The sequence below is a fragment of the Martes martes genome (genome assembly GCF_963455335.1).
Source record: "Martes martes genome assembly, chromosome: 11".
NCBI classification, from domain to species: Eukaryota; Metazoa; Chordata; class Mammalia; order Carnivora; family Mustelidae; genus Martes; species Martes martes.
Window position 1 is genome coordinate 104,309,418 of NC_137899.1, and position 15,676 is coordinate 104,325,093.

The window sequence follows — 15,676 nt, forward strand, 5'->3', positions numbered from 1 at the left end:
CGCGCGCACGCGCGCACACACACACACACACGCGCGCACACACACACGCACACACACACACACACGCCCGCCCGCCCCTGGCGTCGCCGTCGCCCCGCTGGACCCCCGCCCTTAGGGACAAGTGCGGCCACCGGCGCGCCCCGCGCTGCCTGCCGGAGGAGCCCCGGGTCGCCGGCTCACCGGGGTCCCCGCGTGCGTCTCTCGGGTCCGCGCCGCTGTGGCTGGCGGAGCGCTGACGGCCGCCGCCGGACACGCACGCGGTCGCAGCCGGCCCCCCGCCCCTCCCGCGCGGCTCGCAGCCCGCCCTCCCCCCGGCCCCCGGCCGCGGGCTTCTGCGGAACGCGCGGCACCCGGCGCCCTCCCCTCCGGCTTTCCCTGCCTCTCTCGCGGCGGCCGAAAGAGTTGATCGCTATTGTGATCCGCCGGGCAGAGGCGAGGGCGGGCCGAGGTGGGGACACCGGAGACCGGCAGGAACTGGGGTTCTTCCAAGCCAACTCCACCCGCGGTCGCCGGCGCGGTCTCCGCTCGCCGCCGGGACAATGGATTAAGTTACTCTTCCCGGGGCCAGAAGTCGCTGCAGACTCAGGGCGGGATGAAGGAGAAGGCGATGATCAAGACCGCGAAAATGCAGGGCAACGTGATGGTGAGTCCGGCGGGCGAGGCGCGGGGTCGGCGCCCGCGGAGCGGAGCGGGGCGGGGGGTCTCCTGTCTCGGCGAGTCCCGAGCCGCCGGGCTGACCGCGACCCGCGGCGGCGCCATCTCCAGCTCCCACCCGAGCCCCCGGGCGGCCGCCAGGGTGCCGAGGGGCGGCCGCCTGTTTGCACATCGCAACTTCGCGGGGTCGCCGTGCCTGTCTTCCGCGCGTGGGGCTCGGGGCCCGGGGTGGGTGTGCGAGGCGACGAAGGGGCGGCGGCCGCGGGGCGGCCCGAGTTCCAAGCCGACCCCCGGGGCGGCCCTGGGGGCCCGGCGGAGAGACGAGGTGGCGGCGGCGGGGGGAGGGCCCGGGGCCCTGATGCCCGCGCGGCCTCGGGGCTGCTCGTCCCCGGAGCCCGAGACCTGTTGGGGTGAGCGAGCCTCTGGCACACCCGGGGCGGCGCCGCTCGCTCTGCTCCGGCTGCTGCCACCTGGGCGGCCGCCTGTCCGGCGGGGCCCTGCTCCCCCAAAGCGCTGACTGTGCCAGCGAGCGTGACAACGGCCAGGCGTCCCCCCGAGAACCGCCGTGCGCCGGGAGACCCCCTCTGGGTGGCGGGAGGCGCAGGGCTCCAGGGCCAGGGGCTGTCTTCCCAGGCACAACTTTGCTAACTCGGGGACCCCGGCGATCCGCCTCCCAGCGCGCCGCCCCCTCGCCTGCACCCGGCGACCCGCCTGCGGCGCTCTGGCCGCCCGGTCCCCCGCGCCCCGGGGTTGTGGGGTCGAGGGGGTCAGGGTGCTGGAACCTCCTGGCGAGGACGAGGAGGTTGCCATCTTGTTCTGTGGAAATTGTGTGTGTGCCTGTGCGTGTTTATTTGGGTGGCGTTTTAACCCTTTCGGTGTTGGTGCAGGACGATTAGAAGAAGGGTCCCTATTTTTATTTTTATTTTTATTTTTTCATGAGATGGGGATTGGCATGTTGGTTTTCCGAGTACAGCTGGGAATGCGGGGATGCTTTCAGGCTCTTGGTCTAGAGTTGTTTGGGAGGTGGGTTGGGTCCAGGTCCTGGGAGGAAGGGTCAGGTGGCGGGAGGTGTGTTTGGGATAACCCAGTCGGTGATCCATTTTGAGGTCTTGCTTTAAACAGAGAGAGACAAGAAATGAAAAATGCATTCGAATTGAGCAAATATCCGCTGGGTTAGCCACACCCACGGCAAGGCACCTGTTGCCTGGCTGAGGCCGGAGCTGGCCCTGTTCGGAGCTGGACTTCTGGCCTGAGGTGGTAGCGCTCCATTCAGGAGCGTTCTGGGACAGCAGGAACTGCATGCAGGGGATTATTTTGCGGGACCCCTCCCCCAGTCCCCAAAGATAAGCTCCTCACTCCAGGAACTTCATCTGTTTGTGGGTTCTGCGGCTGACTGACCTAATCGCTTGTTTGTGAAAATACATGTTTCCCTAACTCTCCCACTCCCTTTTTAGTCACTGTGCTGTTCAGCTTTTTTTTTTTTTTTAATAAACAGGGCAGAAACGTGTGTGGAGTAATGTTTTCCAATTAAATTCCCACCTGCACCCATAATTCCCTTTTTATATTATGCCATCATGTGCTAGTAAAACCTACATATTTAGGACGGAGGCAGAAGAAAGAATTTGAATTAACTTTATTGGTAATATAATGACACATTATTGATTCATTACCTAAGTCTGTTGTCAAACAGGTGTTTCTTCTCATGACTTAGCTGGTATGCTGAGCTCTAGCAACATCTTTATGTTATATCTAAAAAACTTGTGAAGTTCTCCCTCCCTGCTCCCTCTCCGGGTTTACGTCTGAAGATAAAGATGGAAGGAATTGTCCACTCATAGTCTGAGTAAAGATGTCCCATGTGCCCCCTGCACCGCCTCCTTGGTGTCGACTGTCCGTAAGTAGAATTAGGACAAGTTGCACTGAGTCTAGCAAATTCTACAGGAACCAGTCATGGTGTGAGGCTCATGGCTGGCCTCAGAGAGAATGAGGTCCAGACTTCGTCAGGGTTTCTTCCGTGTTCTATCAGTCCTTGCGTTGGTAATGCTGCCTCTGTGGTCCGGTTTGTACCTTACGTGACCTTTCATGCTCCAGCGAAACCCATGCAGCTTTAATAGAGTGATCTTTTTTTTTTTTTTTTTCACTTATGTTGTTGTTTGGGCACTTTTGGATCCTTCCTTCCTCATCAGTCATCCTGGAAGCCTCGCTCAGCACCGCCTGTCTCGGATTGGATGGCCGGCAAAGCCTCCCCCCCCCCCCCAACCTGACTGGTGTTCAGGTGCTGAAATCTTCCCGAAGGCTTCATTCCTCCCACCTTCCTTTAGACGTGTGTCCCCGTGACAGGGGACCGAGGGAAGGCACACGGCTTGGCATACTGCCAATCCCATTTGGGGTTAATACGTGAGTAAAAGGACTCAGAAAGGTGGAACCAGTTCATAACTTCTGATTAAATTTTTGAGAAGAGTCTATTTCCTAAACTTAATTTCTAACATGGCAAAAAAAAAAAAAAATCCCAGACTAAGCATGGTACTTTCTGTCTGCAGTTGAATACTCTCGAGAAAGAGATTGAGATTTTCTCTTTCTCCCAGAACAAAATTTAGGTTAAAAAATAACTGGATTTTCACAAAAGCTACATTTGAAAATCCGTGGGGAGGGGTGACTTGTGTGTTTTTTTTCGGCCCAGCCTCCCCTGTTATTAATATGTTGAGACAGCACTTACTTAACCGCTGCTTAAATCAGCCTGGTTCTTCTGCAGAACCATATCCTCTCGTGATAGGTCCTAAGAGCAAGAGAACATTTTATTATCCGAAGGATATTACGTCATGCTCAGTTCTTCTACTTCACCCACATGAGTTCTTCCCAGACACTGAGCGCTCAGCAGGGACTGAGTAAAGGTTCATTAAAAATAAAAGCCGTGGGGACCGCCTTACGCCCTGTGGGACCGTCTCCCCCTTCCTTGGCACATTGGTGGCTTGTCACATAGATGGCAGGTTAGGCAGACTCTTGGTAACCAGACTTGTGTAGAGGAGGTTCAGAGAAGGGATGCAGAAGGTCGGGGGTCTACAAGCCTCAGGGACGCTTTGAAAATCTCCTGGTTGGTTGGTTTGGTTTTTAAATGCAAGTTGCAGCCTGGGGATTGAGTCTCTGTATAGAGAAAGCGGATGTTTTTCTGTGGTCCCTGGAACTGAATTTAGGGCTTTGGTCACTGATTGGAGATACGTGTGATAACATGCGCTGAGTATCTTTTCCGATCTTGCCTTCCCCTTTTTACGTTGTGTAAAAACCCTGGACCAGGACCACCTAAAGCAAGAGCTTTCTTTCAGACCATTTGAGTAGTTCGTGTTTTGATTGGATTAAACAGCGTGGCTTTCCAATGTTGCTGCCCTATTTGTGATAAGCCCTGGTGAGCAGAGGAAACTCTAAGGTTTTTAGATAAATTACAGGGGTTTGTGTGGGACCCCAACCCCCATTGCTGAGTGCTTTTGGGCACAGTGATGCACTGTGATTTGTGACTTCCCAGGGTACAGCCTTTCCTGATGCAAGGTTTCCCTCTGTCTCAGGGCGATGGGGAACACCACTCCTGCTTCCTTCTACGGATTGGCACCCTGGGGACCTAAAGGCTGTGATCTTGGTTCTAAATGTGAGCACCCAAGTGTGTGTTTTGGGAGGAATTTGCCTTCCTGAAATGGGTTCCGAAAATTCTTCCAAGGTCCCAAGTCTTTGGGAATTCTCCCCGTGTGTCCCAGGGCGGCGGTGCCTCTGCCCACATTTCTCTCCTTCCTGGCTGTCGGGCTTCCCTTCATAAAATCGTCAACCCTATAACGGGACTCCTCTCGAAATCTCGATGAATCCCCGGTGCGGGTAGAACGAGCAGGACGGGAGTTCATCTCAAGCGCACCTCTCAGGCGATTTAGAGGTTGGGAAGACTTTACACAGTTCAGCTGCCTAACACAGGCGGCCGGAGTTGATGAAGTGTCCGGGGAGGAGTCTCCAAGCCCAATGAGGCGTGGTCAGCTCAGGGCGTCTTAGGAAACACCTAGAGTAAAAGCTGGGTGCAGAGGGCTGGCCTCCTCTCCCTGTGCAGGTCCTTGCCCCATTGCGCCCTGGGACTTGACATTGGGACGTGCAGACACGCTAAGCAGGCGGTTCCTCTACCCCGGTCGTTTCTCTTTCCTGTGCCCCGTCCTCTGTGACTCAGAACTTGTCCATCCTTTGCCCTTTGTGCCTGTGTAGTTATTGCCAAGAGGCGGTGCATTTCCAAGCATCTTCTGTTCGTGTCTGGTCGGTTGCTGGGCACCTCGAGACCCAAGGGGGTGCTCATATTAAATGCACAGACCGGGACTTGTTTCTATGCCTGGCACAGAACTGCTTTTGTGAGAAAGGGCCCTGATTTTTGTCATACTCTTTTTTCTTCTTGGTTTAAGAACTCCTTCAAGTTCTAGCGCATCAGCTAATGCAAGAGAGAATCCCACGCGTGCAGCGTTTCCCCTGTACAGCTACAGGAAAATGTGAAGCCTGTGCTCCCTTTAGGGTTATTATGTGTGGTCTTTTCAGTATCAAAGCTGGATGTCCTGTAATCCAGTTCTGTTCCAACGCCGCTAGCTGGAGGCAGCGTCCCTTCCCACAGGCTGAGGACTCCGTCCCAGAACACTGCCCCCATTTCAGACACCAACTGTAATTAATTCAGGTCCCTCTGTGTTTCTGACAGATGGGTTCCCAGGACCCCCTCCTTGGGATCCATTACTTTGGTAGGGTGGTTCAGGGAACTCGGGACACCAGCTTATTTACTAGATCCCTGGTTTCTGACAAAGGGTGTGAGAGGCAATGAATGACCGGTCAGGTGAAGACATACAGAAGCTGAGGTGTGGAAAGGTCTCAAACACAGGAGTTTCTGTCCCCGCGTGGAGTATGGGGTCCCACCACTGTGGCTGCGTTCTGATTTCCCATCCTGGACGTTCTCCATACCCTGGCCTTCGGGTTTTGAGGAAGGCCCCATCACATAGGCGCGACTCGTTAGGTCTTTGGTGGTTGGCGTGGATTTCATCTCTAGCTTCTCTCCCCTGCCCAGAGGCTGGGGTTCCAACCCTCTTATCAGATGGCTGGCTTCCCTGGCAACCGGCCCGCATCCTTAGGGGACTTCCTAAAGACCAGAGCTCCTGTGTGGGACCCTGCCAGACCCCGCCCTCTCCATCTCTTGCCCTGGCTAAGCAGCGGCGTCCTTCAGCATCCTTTGTGGTAAACGGGAGCAGAGGCTCAGTTGTAGTTGAAAGGGGCTGGTTATGAATAGTAAGGCCCGTGATGACGCTGAAGAGATACCGGGAGCTAAGGACAGAAGATCGGATATTATGACAAAAGGTGCTCCCCATTGCTCGTATCACTCCGGACGTTCCCAGGGTTTTGGGAGCTGTGAGCCCTGCGTGCAGACCAACTCCAACGGACCCTTGAGCAGCTTGGCTTTGAGCTGCATGTCCATTCCTACCTGGACTTTTTTCCGATAAATACAGCAGAATGCTATGAGTGTATTTTCTCTTCCTTATGGTTTTCTTAATAACATATTCTTCAGCTTTCTTCATTATAAGCATGCAGTGAATGACACATATAACATGCAAAATACATGTCAGTCAACCACGTCATCGGTAAGGCTCCTGGTCAAAAGTAGGCTCTTAGTAGGTAAGTTTTTGGGGAGTTAAAGGTCATATGTAGACTCTTGACAGCGCAGGCGGCAGGAGCTCGTAACCCCTGTGTTCTTCAAGGGTTAACTGCATAAATTTGTTATAAATCACAACATCGTAGTTAAGTAACTACTCGGTATCCTTTTGTGGGAAGGGAAATAAATTTACTCCAGACCTGTTTTTTCTTTCTCCTTTCATTCCTTTAAATTCAGCAATGAGGAAAATTCTGTGACTTCTTTTAGTTATAGAAGCCAATTTTCTTTGATTAATAGGACCGCGTTTTAGATCTCAAGGCAGAGCATGTCCCAGACTTCATAGGACGTGTCCATCCTGAGCCGAGAGTGTGCACATGGACGAAAGTGGTCAGCATTCCCTTTACTCTGCAGCTCCCCTGAGGATGGGAGAGGGTCCATTCGAGAGCTGGAAGGTCTGAAAATCCATCTGGGCCCATAGGTCTTAGCATCGGCTGGAGCGTCAGCCCTCAGGGAGGTCCTGACAAATCCAAGGGCATCACGCTGTTCCTTGGGTGGGCAGAGTTGAGGATGGTTGTTGGAAGACGGGGTTCTCCACCTTGCACGTGTACACCACCAGGGGAACCCTAGGACTCCTGCGGGGGAGCTTTGGGCTTCCCACACCCCATGCACACGTCTGTGCATGTGCACAGGACTGTCCAATGTCGCTACTGTGCGTTGCGTCTCGAGCGTTGATACCTTCGACAGTTTGGAGAGCCGCTGGACGGGATGAGAAGTTTTAAGAAGGACGGTGTCATCAACGTCTAAGGAAGTAATGCTCCCATTCATAAGACGCCGTTTGGCTCGTGGAAGGGCACAGTAAGTCTGGCTTCTTGGGTCGTGGGGGGAGCAAAGTGAATGGGAAGACAGGCGGAGACCACGAACTAAGGAGAAGACGGGGACGGAGAAGAAAAGAATAGTCACCAGGGGACAAGCCGAGGGACGTGCTGTGTCTTTGTCCTGCGCCCTCACCGGGGACGGGGAAAAGCAAGAACGCGGGAAGACGCTCCCTTTGTTTTCACACGCAGAGGCAACAGTCCCTTCCCCTGCAAGACGCTCTACGATGCGTCTGTGATCCACCCGGGGATGCATTCCACACCAAACAGAGCAAGTAGAACAAGCAGGGTGAAAGAGAGAACGCAGCTCCTGGGCCAGCAGGTGGAATTCTAGAATCTTCCGTGAGCTCTCTAAGGGGCCTCTGCAGGCAGCTCCCTGGACCTCTGTGCCCTCCCGCATAGGAACAGGGAACTGGAGGAGATTGATTATTCCTCAAGTTCCTTTCTACGCCCTCCCACTGCCCAAGCCAGGGTAGCCTTGTCTCGGCACCACCCACCCGAGGACGTGCTTGAGAAGCGACCGTCCACACCAGAACAGATGTTCTGTTGACATCGTAATTTCTTCAGCACTGACTTCTCTGGCGCCTTCCAGCTCAGCTCACCCCATCCCTCCCGCCGTGTGTCACTGTTTACAGACGAACGAAGTAGACGGCACAGATTGATACCAGCAAGCCACGAAACGCGGAACAGTGATCCGCACGCCTTGCTCACTCAGGCAGAGCTGCGTGTGTGTCCCGGCATGTGTCCTGTGCACACGCACGTGCCTTGCACACTTCTCAGCTGTGAAGATCTCGCAGCATCCCAAGGCAGGGCTGCGCCCGGGTTGGATGAGATCCGCTGCGGGCACAGTCGCTTTGATCGCTTGACTCCCCGGCTGCTCAGAGAACACGGGCGTCCCGTAATAGAACCGCGGGCCGAGGGTGTTCTGGTTTCCAGTTTTGTTTATTCCTCTGCGGAATGGGAAAGGGAATTGCTGACGAGCCAGGCCGGCCCCCAGACCCGGTTGGCAGGGCGCCGGCTCGGGGTGGGGGTGGGATCGGGTCTTGCCGTGGGAGGACACGAGGGCTGTTCACACTTCTTCGTGATAACGGCATTTGGAAAGTAAGATTTCGCAGAGAGGGAGGCGAACCAGAACAGACTCTGAACGCTGGGGGACAGACCGAGGGCTGCTGGAGGGGAGGCGGGTGGGAGGATGGGGGCACGGGTGACGGGCACTGAGGAGGACCCGTGATGTGCTGAGCGCTGGGTGTTCTGTGCAACCGATGAGTCACTAAACTCGGCCCCTGAAACTAAGAATACACTGTATGTTAGCTAAATTGAGTTTAAATAAAAGTCTTTGAAAAAAAAGAAAAGTAAGATTTTCCTTTCTGTCCCGTTTTGCCCAGCCTGCTGGACGGATGCCGTTCATGTCACGACGTTAGTCGTGTAACAATACATGGTAAAACCCCTGCTGGTGGGAACCCAGCGATGAACTTGGATGAATGAGACCAACAATTGCTGGTGATTATAACACTCGAAGCCTGTGTGGACTTTTTAGGGTACATCCTTGACTCCGTGCACGTTCAGCTCCATTTCCTATACCTTCTTTTTCAGTATTTTGGGGAAATGAGAATTAGTGAGCTTCAAGCCAAAAATCTCTCATTTTTACAAAAAAGAATTCAGTTACAGACTCGATTCTCCATGCTCAGGCACGCGCGCGCGCGCGCACACACACACACACACAGAGAAGATATTTTATAAAAACTGCAATTATTTATAACAGAAAACTGAGAATTTTTCTGTTTAATTACTAGTTTCCCAGAAATTTCTGTTCATTAGACCAAATCACAAAGTTTTTGTAAGAGGATTTTTTTTTTTTTTTTTTGCTATTCTTCTTTCTAGGACTCTAAATGGTGCATATGTTTTGAAAATCCCACCCTTCGATTTCAGAACTAACTGATAACGGTTTGCGTGGCACCATTGCAGATCATAAAGTCATTTCACGGGCTCTATTATGTTAGAACAACCCATTGCGCTAGCAGGACAAATATGTCTGTTTCATGGTTGAAAGACCCAAGACAGGGCAAGGTTACTCCACAGAAGGGAACGGAGGCTCAGGGGCTGACCGCCCCCGGCCATGTTCTTCCGTTCTTCAACACTTTTTCCTTCAGAAACCTTCCTCCCCACCGTAAATGGTCAGAAACCCAGAGTCGGAACGATGGAGGACGGTCTGGAGATCACGGAGAGCACCGTCTCCCCTGATGCTCTGTTTTGTGGGATTTCCAGCCCTTTCTTTCTGGAACACAGCCAGGGACTGGAAACTTCTTCTGCCTTTGTTGATGGGTTCTGTGTGTTTGAACGGTGTTTCTTATGGTCCCACGAAACCTGCCTTCGTGGGACTTCCCGTGGTCCGGGCACTAAGCCTTCGAACTACGTGAAGTAAGACCCGCCGTGCTTCACGCAACAGCCCAGGCTTTCTGAGAAGTTTGCGCAGCTGTCATGGGGTCCCTCCTGGTGTCTTTTCCAGGAAAAATTGCTCTGTTTCCTTCAACTCGCTTAAAAGCTTGATCGAAGTAACTGTGCATTTAACAGTTAGAGACACCTTTTTTTTTTTTTAAGATTTTATTTATTTGACAGAGATCACAAGTACGGAGAGGCAGGCAGAGAGAGAGAGAGAGGGAAGCAGGCTCCCCGCTGAGCAGAGAGCCCATGTGGGGCTCGATCCCAGAACCCTGGGATCACGACCTGAGCCAAAGGCAGAGGCTTTAACCCACTGAGCCACCCAGGTGCCCCGAGACACCTTCTTTTTAACCAGCCATTGCTTTTTTTTTTTTTTTTTCAATTTCTCAGTTTCCATGTGTTTCTTCCTCTTTTTTATTGTTATTCATCTTTTCCTGTGCAAGGACCCCACAAGCAAAGGTTAGAGATTAACTTGCAGAGCTGTGAGTAAACCCGGGGTATATTCAACACATGCAGACTTTTCACAGTGAAGCGTGATCTGGTGTGAAAGTCTCCAGAGAGGGAGGGCCGAGGCTTCCTGGTGGAAAGCCAGCACGCTCGTGACCGGCTCTGATTTACTGACAAAAGATGCGAGCATTTCCCGCAAAACTTTATGACGGCAGCAAGCCTTTCGTAAAGCGAGTGTTCCGTCTGTCTGTCTGCCTGAAGTTGTCACCTTCTAGAGTCTGTCTCTTTCCGGAGTAGTTCAGCCCCATCTAGAAGCAAGAAACTCCAACTCCTTATAATTAACCTTCTTGTGCCCTTGAGAAAAACAGGACAGCCTGAGAAAAGGTTACGTGTCCTGGAAGCTGCTTGTGTGGAAGGGAAAGGGAACGTGTCCGTTCACAGCAACAGCAAGAGACAAAAGCCACCTACGCTTCTTATCGCCACCCAAGCCACAGGGCAGCCGGGATCCAGCCCCCTGCAGAGCCAGCGGCTTTCCTAAGAGCGGGAGAGGAGAGCGGCCGGGTCCTCACCCCAGCCTCAGCCCCATAGGCATCTCCACTGCTGGGGGTCGTGGAAATTGTATTAAAATCCGCCGAGCTCCTCGGGTGTATTAGCAGAACCAGAGGAAGGCAAATGAAAAATCCCAATGAGAAAAGACTCCATGAAAAGCCTAACACTTTTTAGAGATTTGTAACACTCAATTTTGGCAGAGATGTGAAACAGTGAGAGCCCTGTGCGCAGGTGGGGGGAGGGAGGCGAGAGGGAGAGAGATCTCTGCGCTTGCTGGAAAGATCGCAAGCGTTGGGAAATGTTGAGCAAATACAACACACTATCATTAGTGCTGTGTACATCGGACTTGCGAGGACAGCTGGTCCAATTTGAAATCAAATAAAAATTTGCCAATATTAAATGGCTAAAAAACAAAAAACCAAAACCCCTCCCACGACCCCCCCAAAACCCAAAAACCTTGTAGCTGCTCACATTGTGGAGGGGCCTGCCCTGGGGCCCTGTGATCGCACCACTGTGCCCCGAGAGGTATGTGCTAGAAAGTTTGGGGCTTCTGACTGGAGTCCGCCAAGTCCCCATCGACAGTAGGACATGTGAGGATGTCAGTGTGTTTACACCATGAGGTCCCAGACGGTGGCAGAAAGGGGGGGCATCACACTCACGAGCACAGGGACTTCCTCAAACACGCCACTGGCCCGAGCACAAGGAAGCAGGCCTGGAGGAGCACACGCCGTAGGCTTTACACAAGGTCTAGCTCAGGGCAAGCAAGATGTCATGTGGAGGGAAACCGAGGTAGGGTCCCTGCTGGACGTGACAACGTGTTTAGGAAAATGAAGGGAACTCTGACCACACAAACCATCGTACCGCCATTGTGTGTGTGTGTGTGTGTTTGTGTGTATGTGTGTGTGTGTGGCAGGGGCTGTGATTCCTCTGACACATTTTCGGGAGACTGGGTCTCAGAGGGCAGTGCCTGGGCCAGAGGTGTCGGCAACAGCAGCACCGTGAGGAGCCGGTGCTCACTGCTGGGCCCCCCGGACCTGCGGCCCCAGACGCCTGGAGGCTGGGACCCGCATGGGACTGCAGCCGGGGGATCTGGGGTGCGCTCACACGTGGTTCTCGGTTTCCCAGTTCTCAGGCTGTCTGGGGACGGGACATTTGTTTTGTGCCTGCTTTTAAACTTCCACTCCGTCCCAGATCGGTACCTTTGTAAAATGCAGTGAGAGCGAAAAAAAATAGTAAACCAAACACAAACCTGAATCTTGTATCCCTGGACCCAAACATGTAAAACTACTCTGTTAAATTGGCTCTGAGCCTTCCGAACCGGCATCCTCTCCATTTCCGCGGTCACCCCTGAGAGGACGGCGGCCCGCGGTCGGCCCACAGGCTCCGGCCCGCAGAGCAGCCTCGCTCCGAAGGTCCTGGAACACCTTCCCTCGCTGCCGCGCGGCCTGTTACCTGGCAAAGCCCCCGGTGGGGAAGCTCGGTGAGAAACAAACTCTCCTCCCGACCCAGAGAAGCTCACCAGGGTCAGAAGAGAGAGAAATGAGTTGTATCAGGGAATGAACGTTCGAGATGTCACCGCTGTCAGGTCCGGTGTGTGCCCGGAGCCTGGGATCAAGCCAGGCCCACGGCTCCTCAGGAGACCAGGAGGTGGGGCCTCGCTTTCTCCCCAACGGCGGCTCCTGGGTCCTCGGAGCCATTTCTGAGAGGAGAGACTGGCCCGAGGCTTACTGAGCCGTGGAGGAGATTTCCGTGGAGGAGATTTCCATGCAAACAAGATTTGAAAAGGACGGAAGGAAATTCTGGCGGAAAAGGAGGAAGAGTGTCTCCGGCCTCGCGTCCCACGGGGAGACTTAATTTGTGTTTGTCCTCACACGGCTGCTCCCGTCTTCTCTTTCCTTCTGGGCCTCATCCTTGGCTTCCCTCTCGGGATCAAGCCGGGCTGAGTTGTGACCACAGATCATTTTCCTTCCGAGTCTCATTCTGAATTTTGACTCGCGGCTGAGCACCCACGTGGGTGGAATCGGGAGCGGCTTCCGCGGCTGACTCCGGTTATGAAGGAAAAACTGGGTATTCTCCCGCTTTGTTCTAAAGTTTATTTTTAGCCGTGATTACTTAAAATGAGTCAATTTTTTTAGACATCTGGGAAATGTTAATTACTGCAGATAAGACTGTTCTCAAGCCTACTACAAAGGCTTTTTCCCCCCTTCTTTAGTACATATAAAGGAGGGTAATGTTAAAGTGCTCTTATGCAAATGTAAAAATTTGCCTGTGACATTAACAATGCTAATGACGGTTAATGCATTCCCACAGCTTCTGTGTGATCCAAAATATTAATGTGCTTAGAAACGTTTCCGGACCACCCTGCCAATAGATGAGATGTGGGCTTTTTCACGGAGCGTAGTTCCTTGACAGTGGATTCAGTTCGAATTCCAGGGACGGAGGAGAGCTGCGGAGCCAGTGTAGTGTGTTCTAGCGGGTTCTGCGACAAGGGCTGAAAAGGCTGGAAACCCTCTTTCCCCACATCACAGTCATGGGGGAGCTACAGAATCGGAGACGAATGGTCACTGCAGTAGAGCTGGGAGGGGCAATCGTCCTTCATAAAGGAAAGGAGAGGAAGGCGAGGAAGGGGCTGTCACGGGTTGTGAGGAAAAGACTATCCCAGGAAGGCAAAGAAAGGGTTATCACGGGTTGTGAGGAAGGGCGATCGGAGGAAGGTGAGGAAACGGCTCTCACAAGGACAGGTCAGGGATGACAACGGAGAGCCCTCCTCTGGATGAGATCACGCCGCACTTGTGCCGGGATCAGCTGGAATGAGCCTGGGGACGGCATTGTGCCGCGAGGCTATGCGCTTAGACCCGTCCACGGAAGACACCCCCTGCGTGTGGGTCCTGACCCGGGGATCTTCCCGCCTTGCTGTGAAGAGCGAAGATTGGGGCCGTTGGCAGGTAGCTTTACTCAGGTTAACTCGGGTTGCCGGGGTCTTAACACAGCGCATCTTATTGTAGAAACTTTTCTGACTGCTTCAGCTATAGGTCTTCCCTCTTGTCCGCCTCGAGCCCCTCAGCAAGCCCCACAAATGAGGAGAGGCGTGTGGAACTCCTACAGCGTAGCCCTAGCCAGATGCCATCCAGGTGACTTCTGGACGTTCCCACATGGGATGTGTTGAGGGAAATCTCATTAAAAACAGATTCTCCCAACCCAGAAATCTTGTCCACAGACCTAGTAGAGTAAGAGACCACTTCTGTTACCTGACGAAAGCATTAGAGCAGAGTGTGGTGTCTGTCCCGGCCCTCTAAGGTATTGCAAGGGAGAAACCTCACAGCCCAGCGGATACTCCCTGTGTCACCCGTGTTTCCTCATCAACGGTAGCTCGTCCTCAAGTCACGCCTTCACAGCACCGTGTGTCACATGTGGTTCATGCCGGCCTCACCTGGTCGCTGGGGTGACCATTTGTGTCCGCTCGGTGGCCAGGCCTGGAGGGAAAGCAGTCTCCCGTCTGCAGCGCTAACTCTGCCTAAAGGAAGGAGCCTTCCAGCAATTACCATGAGGCGCCCGCCCTCCCACAGGAACTGGGAGGCCGGGAGTGCTCTCCCTTGATGTTTGCATTTCAAAAAACTGGCTCGCAGGTTCCTTGGGAAGAGGGTCCTGGGTCATTAAGCAACAAAAGGCCTATCTAGTCCTCAAAAGGATACATTTCAGAGAGATGAAAAAGTGCTTCCAAGGACAGTTTTCTAAGGTGAATCCTGAGAGAAAGAAGAGACAAGGCTTTCCCTTAGAGCTGACCCTCTGGCAACGCGGGTTTGAGCAGCCCAGGTCCGCTTCCTCGCTGAGTTTTTTCTATAAATATCATGCGGTACCATTGATGGATTCTCTCTTCCTTATGATTTTCTTAATAACGTTTTCTCTAGCTTTGTTGAAGGAACGTAACGTAGCCCACACGTCACACAGAAGACACGTGTCCGTCTACCTGTTCTCGTTACCGGCAAGGCCCCGGGCCACCGCCAGCCTGTCAAGAGGGCTCTGGAGAGTCAGAAGTTATACATGGAGTTTTGGCCGCGCGGGGCGTCAAGCCAGGGCCCCTCACCCCTGTGGTTCCGGGGTTCACTGTCTTTTCAACTGGGAGAAATAAGCCTCTTGTTTTTAATTTGCTTTCGTCCTTAAAGCCAGAACATTGAAATGAGTAGCCTGTACCCTGGCCAGCAAAGCCACAGACACTCATTGAGAGGGACTGGAACCTGTCCCAGCCTCACAGAGGCTGAGTGCTTGAGATGTCAACACGATTTAGGCAAAATTGACGATCAGGAGACTGCCAAGGACACCAGCACTTGATGGAAATCTTCCTTCTTCCAAGAACGGAAGAGCAAGAGGTGCGCCCAACAGAATGACCGGCCTGGGGTCTGGAGGCACCGGGGTCCCGCACCCAGTGGGAGGGAGAAGCGGAGGCTGCCTGGGGCTGGGGGGGCAAGGAAGTGATTGGGCCCAGCACCCCGTCATTCCGCCAGCATTACTTCCACGAGCTTAGCGTGTGGCAGACAGTAGGGTAGGCACTTTGCACGGATCAAACGAGGCTCCAAGAAGTCCCATCGGAAAGCTGTCCGGGGCCCCGGGGTAGGACGGAGAAAGCCACTTGGCATCCGGCTCAGATGTGTCCAGCGAACTCTGCCATCCGAGGAGAAAGGGTCAAGCTGCAGGCTTTCCACGTACAGGGGACACATCTCCATATGTATAAAAAAGGAACCATTCAGTAAAATATTAATGTCGGGTCTCTTGAGGCCACATGAAAAGCATTTGGAAGCTTAGCTAATAATTCAGTTCTGTTGGCTGTAATGTGACCTTTACTTTTCACCTTATCATCTCAGCGTCTCACCACACCATCGCTTGGTTATCTGGTTGTTCAGGAAGGTTCCACGATGAAGGGGTTGTGTTACTGTTGGGGCGCCCAGTAGCTGAAAGTCTCAGTGTATCCCAGCACTTCCCCGACTGTGCCCCGGCTACTTCCGTGGGAGAGAACTTTGGGGAGCGGGGCTTTGGCTGTTTTCAGAGGCTGTCCCAAGGCTGCACCCGGGACACGCAC

General features: G+C 53.5%; 1 protein-coding gene across 2 annotated transcripts in view; it reads left to right on the top strand.

The window, feature by feature from the left end:
* Positions 1 to 15,676, top strand: part of DPP6 (dipeptidyl peptidase like 6) — a gene marked incomplete at its 5' end in the record, with an annotated part of 869,135 nt that overhangs the window by 83,802 nt on the left and 769,657 nt on the right. The window contains one exon of one of the 2 annotated variants that reach the window (XM_080819091.1): positions 115 to 643. The exons of the other annotated variant lie outside the window; for it this stretch is intronic. Coding sequence (XP_080675217.1) covers positions 593 to 643 — 51 coding nt within the window. Of the gene's footprint in view, positions 1 to 114; positions 644 to 15,676 lie in introns of those variants that run through there. 2 annotated transcript variants of the gene reach the window in all.